Consider the following 8,694-nt stretch of genomic DNA (forward strand, 5'->3'; position numbering starts at 1 on the left):
ACTCTGTTACCAAACACTGTCATCTCCCAAAATAGCAATGCCTGCTTCCAGGATAATTCCCGAAGGACCTCTCTGAGGCTGTTTTACAGTTAACTTTTTTTGTTGTATGTCTAGGTCCTGCCACTCACGGCAGGTGAGACCATGATCTCACAGCACAGGAAGCCAATGACTGAGATGATTATTGGGTGCTGCAGCCTGGAAGATGGGAGGTCAGTATCAAATTCATCTCCTTGACCCACTAAAGTTAGGAGTTTATATAGCAGGGAAGAAATGTAACAATGTGTGGGAAAATAGGAACTCAGAAGAGGTAGGATGGCAATCATGAAGCATGAGAGGCCTGGTGTCTCACTGTCTGAATGTAGTGATCTGATGAGTTTCCCTTCTTTGATACTTTTTTTTTTTTTTTTTTTGAGATGAAGTTTCATTCTTGTTGTCCAGGCTGGAGTGTAGTGGCACGATCTTGGCTCACTGCAGTCTCCGCCTCCCCAGGTTCAAGCGATTCTCCTGCCTCAGCCTCCTGAGTAGCTGGGATTACAGGCGCCTGCCACCACGCCCGGCTAATTTTTTGTATTTTTAGTAGAGACGGGGTTTCATCATGTTGACCAGGCTGGTCTTGAACTCCTGACCTCAGGTGATCCACCCATCTCGGCCTCCTAAAGTGCAGGGATTAGAGGCGTGAGCCACCGTGCCCAGCCCGTTCTTTGATACTTTTGAGAGGCCTGGAGTTCTTTCCTGAGGAAGGAACTCAGACAAAACAAATTTAAGTTTCAAGCTTTAAGACTAGAAGGGACACATTCTATGTTTATCAAAAAAAAAAAAAAAAAACTTGTCTATGGGACTATTGGGTGGTCAGCTCTGGGTGTGTCATTGAATGGTGAGTGAATGTGAAGGCCTATGACATTACTATACACTACTGTAGACTTTATAACTGTTGCACACTTAGGCTACATTAAATTTATAAAAAGAATTGCCCTTCAATAAGTTACCTTTTCTGGCCAGGTGTGGTGGCGGGCAGATCACCTATCAGGAGTTCGAGTCCAGCCTGGCCAACATGGCGAAACCCTGTCTCTACTAAACATACAAAAATTAGCCGGGTGTGGTGGAACAAGCCTGTAATCCCAGTTACTTCGGAGGCTGTGAGACTGGAGAATCTCTTGAACCCAGGAGGCAAAGGTTGCAGTGAGCCGAGATCGTGCCACTGCACTCCAGCCTGGGTGACAGAGAAACACTCCATCTCAAAAAAAAAAAAGAAGAAGAAAAGAAAAAGCTAAGAACTAAGGCACAAACACACACATTATTAGCCTAGGCCTATGCAAGGTCAGGGTCTTCAATCTCATTGTCTTCCACCTTCATATCTTGTCCCAGTGGAAGGTCTTCAAGAGCAGTAACAGGCATGGAGCTGTCATCTCCTGGGATAGCAATGCCTGCTTCTGGGGTACCTCCCGAAGGACCTCTCTGAGGCTGTTTTACAGTTAACTGTTTTTCTTATAAAGTAGGAGTATACTGAGTATACTCTAAAATAATGATAAAAGGTATAGTATAGTAAGTACTTAAACCAGTAACATAGTCGTTTATTATCATTAGCAAATATTATATACTGTAGATAATTGTATTGCTGTAGTTTTGTACAACTGACAGTCAGTAGGCCTGTTTACACCAGCATCGTCACAAGCACGAGTAATGTATTGTGCTAATGGCTACGACGTTATTAGGCAATAGGAATTTTTCAGCTTCATTATAATTGTTTGGAACCACCATCATATATGTGGTCTGCCATTGACTGAAATGCTGTTTTGTGGCACACAATTATATGGTAATCAGAGTCATCTGAAAGTCTTGTTAAAACACAGTGCTGAACTCCACCCCCATTCAGGTGGTCTGAGGTGGTTCCTGAGAATTTGTGTTTCCACCAACTTCCCAGATGATGCTGAAGCTGCTCATCTGAGAACCAACCAAATGTTGAAATGCCCCAGAGCTCAGGCCTTGGGCCTCTCTTCTTCTGTCAACACTAGGATAGCAGTGCCTACTCTTAGATGATCTTGTTCCACCCACATGCTCTAAATACCACCCAAATGTGGTCAGCTTCCAGTTTGTATCTCCAGCCTGGGCTTGTCCAAACCCTGACCTTGAGCTGTCTCCTCCACCTCTGGATTTGATGTTTCATAAACATCTTTAATGTAGCATGTTCAAAAGTGAACCTCTGCTGTTCCCCCTTCTCCACTGCCAAACCTCTTCCCCCTACAGTTTCCCCACCTCAGTAAATAGCAACCTGATCCTTTGGTTGCTCAATTCAGATAGCTTGGAGTCACCATTTTCTTTATCTCATGCCGCACATCCAGTTCCTCAGAATATTCTGTTGGCTCTACTCTTTTTTTTTGAGACAGAATCTCATTCTGTCACCCAGGCTGGAGTGCAGTGGCGCGATCTCGGCTCACTGCAACCTCTGCCTCCTGGGTTCAAGACGTTCTCCTGCCTCAGCCTCCCGAGTAGCTGGGACTACAGGCGCCGCCACCACGCCTCAGTCTGCATAATCCTTCTCCCACGTGGCCGCCAGGCTTGCTCTCTCACCAGTGCCAAGCCTCTGTTCACCATCTCTGTGAAGCCCTTTTGTCCTTCGTTACTTTATTGCTTTTCCATAGCACCTATCTCTTTCTGATATTATAATTATTAATTTTATTTGTTGAGTGTCCCCCAGTGCACATGCACCAGGGATCAGGCTCCCCGGGGAAGGAGCATCCCCAGAATATTTACTAGTACTGACATGATCAGTGACTGAAGGACAAACGGGTGAATTTGGGGAACGTAAGAGAGAGAGAGGTGCCAAAGGCCTCAGATAGTGTGAGAGGCAGGCAGACCTGAGGCAGGAAGTCAGGCTTGGAGTGAAGCAACAGAGGGAGTTCATTGGGCCTGTGTCTTGTGCCTCGTCACCTCCCTTAGGCCTCTGCAGAGACCCTCGGCCATTTGCTCCACTTCAGCTGCCAGGGCCTCTCAGTCCACTCAGCTCTTCTGTTTGCACCACCTGCAGCTGGACGGTTACCTGCCTGGGAGTGCCAGGCTCTCCTCCTGCCAGCCGAAGGCCAAAGGGCTGCACACTCGGGTTTCGGACCCCTCACACCACTTCCATCCTTGTTGAAGGGCCATACAGTGGGTTGTGGGGTCTGGCTTCCCTAGGAGTGGCTGGGTGATACCACCTGAAGTGTGGGGGCGTCCGAGAGGTGGAGGGAGCCGATCAGATTAATTCCTTCGGCTTCCCTGTACCCATTACTGCTCCGAGGCACGGTCGCTGCACATACACTGGAATGTGGGCTTCTTACAGAGCCGAGTAGATGCACATGCTGAAGAATCTCTCTCCCAGCTGGTGAAGTAAAAGTCGACAGGCAAACATGATCTTGCATTTCTTCCCATCCTTTCCTGCTTCACTCCCTTTTCCTCACTCATGTTGCCCTAGGTTTGCACCTCATAAAGCACCAGCTCTTAATCCTTGCCTCAAGCTCTATTTCCTAGGGAATTTGGGCCAAGACTAGGAGCATGACTGCCTGTGACCCCTGGTCCCTCTAATGGCAGCATTGTTGCGAGGGAGAACTGTGGGCCAGGAGCAGTGACTCATGGTGGAGCAGGAGCAGTGGCTAGGATCACGTGATGAAGGCAGAGGCACAGGCCTGGATCAAGCGAAGAGGAGCCTGGAGACAAGCCCCTGGGGGAGAATGACACAGGGGCTCTGGTCCTAGCACCAGGAACTTCAAGGAAGCAAATCCCTTACTCTCTTACTGTCTTAGAGTTGCTCAAGGAGCCTTAGTGTCATGGCCAGAGCCTTAAAGAACCCTAGTATAGCAGGAATTTACTTGTGAAATTTCTGGCCATCTCTGACTGATGAACTCACGTTGGTGGTAGAGGAGCTGTTGCAAACAGCAGTCCGGAAAAGAGCCACAGAATGAGGCCAAGACAGCTGCTGACATCACAAGCAATAACCAGATGGACTTCTGGAACCTGGTAAATGCTGATCTGGCATTTTATCTGGTATTTGAAAGGAGCAACCATGAAGACTGAAGCATGCAAAGATATCTGGAACCTGGAGGTCTATATGGGCAGTTTCTGTCAAGCCAGGTGGTACAGTGGTCCACACCCACTTTGCCCAGACACAGGACATTCAGGGCTGGTTTTAGCCTGTCTTTGGTTTGCTGATATCTGCTTGGCTTGTTCCCCCACAATAGCTAAACGAGTATTATGGATTCTTTGAAACTCAAAAGGTCATAATCAATAGAGGGGGTCTTATTTCCATCCGTGCTTCCATCAGATAGACTTACTGATACGGCTTTTCAAGGGAGTTATGGAAAACTCCCATTTCCTAGCAGGGCAGCTGTTGGGGGTTATTAGGAAAGAAATAGCAGGAATGGGCACCCATGTTGTGAGGAAAACAAATAGACCTTTAGATGAGAAACACCTTCCAGCCTATATCCTGTCATTCTCTTGCACCGAGAGGATGCTTGGGATGTCCCTTTCACCACCTCCAAACAACAGAGTGAGGTAAGTAGTAGACCTCGAGGGTCATCAGGCGTCTCCACAGCCAGGCGTAATAATAGTCAAGAACTCCATATTGAAATGACTCTTGGCAACCAGTTAGCCAACTGTGAACAGTGTGGTTGTATGTTTTGTTTATAATTCATTCTGCGTGTACTTTGAAAAGATAGTTTTATATGGATGAATGGATTTATTTTTAGTAAGAGTGGCAGAGAAGTTGGCCTGAAGAGAACTAGCCAAAGGATGTTTGAAAGATGCTGGGATTGAACTCTCAGATACTTATGAGGGATTTGCAAAGAATGATGCTGGACTGTGGGGACAGGGAAGGTCCATGCCTCCTCCGTGACTATTATTCTGCCCTTGGGAGCTACAGTCCTGGAGGCGTCAGTGCTCTGGAGCTGACTATAAAGCTTCTGAGGTCAGCCAGCCACACAGTGAGGCACTGCCCACCTCCCTTCTGGTCCCAATATGAGGATGGAAGACTTAGCTGTTTTTCTATGGAATCTATGTATTGTTTTGGAAAGTTTGACAGGAACTTCCTTTGGCTGTTAAGTACAATGGTTAATTACATCGGGTTTTATTCTCTCACTTTCAAGTCCAGAAGTAGGCAGTCCAGGGCTGAGATGAAGGCTCTGTAAGATTATCGGGGAATCAGGCATCTTCTGTTTTTCTCCTCTGCCATCCTTAAGGCATGGCTTATGTCCTCAAAGCCACAAGGTGGCTGTTGGGGTTCCAGCCGTTAACTCCACATTCCAGGTAGAAAGAAGGAAAAGACAAGGCCAAAAGGGAGTTTCCTAGCTGTTACTCTTTCTTTTAAGTACCCGACCGGAAGTCCTATCCAAAAAATTTGATTTTTATCAGCATAGCATTCACCTGATATTTGATTTATCAATATTTCATTGGCCTGATTAGCTATACCTAGCTGCAAAAGAAGCCAAGAAATATATGTGGGTGTTCTGCTGCTCAGAATACAACCAGAGTTCCTATCATTAAGGAGGTGAAGAATGACTTCTGGCTAGACACAAACAGCTTCTGCCGCAGGAAGCATTACTCAGTGCTCTTTGTCAACACTTTAGCTCTTGCCAGCTACTTTATCATGAGAATCTATAAGGTGGCTCGAAACACTGAACTTCTGATCTTAGAGTAGATGGCTTTTTGCATCTTCTGCAGACTCTGCACAGGTTTTGTACACAAGTATGATGGGGAGGAATCCACATCTTTATATGGCACCTCTGGCATGTTCAACAGGCTGGGTACCACACCAGGGGCCAGATATTTGATCATCATGAGGACTGATTTTTTTGAGGCCTCTGCTACTGGGGTTTACCATCACTCCATTTATCCTGCCTGAAGTTCCACATTCCTGCTCATTTACAGGATGGAAGCAGGGAGGGCCATGCTAATTCTCTATCCTTCATCCACAGGAGTGCCAATATGGGACAAGAAATTAAAATAATTATGCTTTTTAATGCCTGGATAACAAGAGCCTATCCTCCTCCTCATCCTGGTGCTCACACACTCTCAGCTGCTGTCTGAAATGACTGCTTTGTTCCTAAGCAGGAATTCTTAAAGCCATAGATGTGAGGAAGCTGATCTAAGTCTCTGTTGTGTAGGTGTGGACAGGACAGTCTGTGTTTTGGCTTCATGGTACTGATGTTGAGGGCAAGGAGGAGGACACCATGTCTCATAGGCCTGGCTTTCAGTCATATCCTCGTGTCTGTTGCTTTGGTACTGAGGGATGACCATTTGTGGACAAGCAGTGTCTGGAGTTAACTTTGACTCTGTGGTTTTCTTTGAGATGAGACACAGCCCCATTTCCTGTGGCCATTTTCACAGTGGCTAACCTCTTCAGCCTGGGACCCCACCCAGCTGCCACGGCTGTGCCTGGATGCTGCAGAGGACTCGGAACTTTTTGGGATGAACATGTTTTCCTTCCACAGCTGCAAGTGAATATATAGTGAGAAAGGGAAAGGTCTGGCACAGTGGCTCCTGCCTATAATCCCAACACTTTGGGAGGCCGAGGCAGGCGGATCATGAGATCAAGAGATTGAGACCATCCTGGCCAACATGGTGAAACCCTGCCTCTACTAAAAATACAAAAATTAGCTGGATGTGGTGGCATGCGCCTGTAGTCCCAGCTACTCGGGAGGCTGAGGCAGGAGAATCACTTGAACCTGGGAGGTGGAGGTTGCAGTGAGCTGAGATTGCACCATTGCACTCCATCCTGGGAGACAGAGCAAGAATCCATCTCAAGAAGAAAAAAAACAAAAGAGAGAGAGAAAGGGAAGGGGCTATATCCAGGGTGCTGTGAATGGCAGAACCAGACTAAGGAAGCTTGGTTATCAATAAAATTAAACGAAGATGAAACAACCACCACCACTGTAGAAACAAGGATAGTTGGGTGATGGATTTGTTTTCAAGAACTCAGAGGTCAGGTCTGGGGTCAGAAGACCACAAGTAAAGGGAAACACAGGGTCCTGAGCCGAGTGAAGAACAGGAGCGCATAACCAGAATCAGAGCTCCAGGAAGAGACAAGAGGAGCAGATGAAGAGCTCACAGCACAGCTATAGTGAAGGCATTAGCAGTTCTAAGTACATAGAAACTTGATGTTTCTTATCTTTTTTTTTTTTTTTTCTGAGACGGAGTCTTGCTCTGTCGCCCAGGCTGGAGTGCAGTGGCGCGATCTCGGCTCACTGCAAGCTCCACCTCCTGGGTTCACGCCATTCTCCTGCCTCAGCCTCCCAAGTAGCTGGGACTACAGGTGCCCATCACCATGCCTATAGAGACGGGGTTTCACTGTGTTAGCCAGGATGGTCTCAATCTCCTGACCTCATGATCTGCCCGCTTCAGCCTTCGAAAGTACTAGGATTACAGGTGTGAGCCACTGTGCCCCGCCCATTCTTTCCATCTTTTTTGTACCCATTAACCATCCCCATCTCCCTTCTACCCCCCACTACTCTTTGCAGCCTCTGGTAACCATCCTTCTACTCTCTATGTCCATAAGTTCAATTGTTTTTTAGATCCCACAAATAAGTGAGAGCAGGTGATGTTTGTCTTTGTGCCTGACTTATTTCACTTAGCATAATAACCTCCAGTTCTATCCATGTTGTTGCAAATGACAGGCTCTCATTCTTTTTTATGGCTGAATAGTACTCCATTGTGTATAAGCACCACATTTTCTTTGATGTTTATTTTCTTACTAAAGTTTCTAGTTGTATAAGTGCATTTGATTTTTGGCTCAAGTTCTCAGGTATTCATTCATTTAGAGAATACATGATGAGGCCAGGCACAGTGGTTCATGCCTATCATCCCAGCACTTTGGGAGGCTGAGGTGAATGGATCACGAGATCAGGAGTTCGAGACCAGCCTGGCCAATATGGTGAAACCTCGTCTCTACTAAAAATACAAAAGTTAACCAGGTATATGGTGGCGGGCGTCTGTAGTCCCAGCTACTCAGGAGGCTGAGGCAGGAGAATTGCCTGAACCTGGGAGGTGGAGATTGCAGTGAGTTGAGATTGCACCGCTGCACTCCAGCCTGGGTGACAGAGCGAGACTCCATCCCAAAAAAAAAAAGAAAGAAAGAAAATATATGATGAGTGCCAGGCACCACACTGGGAACACAGCAATACACAGATATGAAGGAGCTCTTGTTCTCCTGCAGCATTCAGCCTTGTGATAAATAAATAAATAACATGTCTGTTGCCTATCTTAGGGTCTCCTTCAAACACCTGCAAAGCATATTGATTGGAGAGCTTCTGACCAATTTGGGGATCCTCCAGGCATCATCTCAAATTTGAGGTATCCCAACGAAGCGTATGGCATGGTTAATTGAGACTATTGATGAAGACTGTGGCACCAAATGGAGGTGTGAGGATAAGCAGTTAATAGAAGGTGCTCAAACAGAAATTGCCATTACCTTGAACAAACATGTGCTGAGTCTCTCTGGGGACTGCTTGTCTGGCTGAAGCACCTCCACGGTACCCGGAAGCCTGATTTTCATACACATCACTGATGTTGGGTGATAGAGGATTTGCGACTGAAAACTTTCCCACAGGTGCTGCACTCGTGGAGCTTCTCTCCAGGGTGCACTCTGGAGAGTCAGCCACCTTTTCTGCAGGAAGGTTTTCTACATGCAATGCATTCATGGGGCTTGTCTCCACTATGAATTTTCTGATG

General features: G+C 46.7%; 1 protein-coding gene across 1 annotated transcript in view; it reads left to right on the forward strand.

Annotated features, from left to right (window-relative positions):
- Nucleotides 1-8,315, forward strand: part of LOC113220347 — a 10,398-nt gene extending 2,083 nt beyond the window's left edge. Inside the window, exons 3-4 of the mRNA XM_026449281.1 lie at nucleotides 115-209; nucleotides 8,231-8,315. Coding sequence (XP_026305066.1) covers nucleotides 115-209; nucleotides 8,231-8,315 — 180 coding nt within the window. The remainder of the gene's footprint in view (nucleotides 1-114; nucleotides 210-8,230) is intronic.
- The last annotated feature ends 379 nt before the right edge of the window (nucleotides 8,316-8,694 follow it).

The sequence above is a fragment of the Piliocolobus tephrosceles genome, chromosome 15 (assembly GCF_002776525.5).
Source record: "Piliocolobus tephrosceles isolate RC106 chromosome 15, ASM277652v3, whole genome shotgun sequence".
Taxonomy (NCBI): Eukaryota; Metazoa; Chordata; class Mammalia; order Primates; family Cercopithecidae; genus Piliocolobus; species Piliocolobus tephrosceles.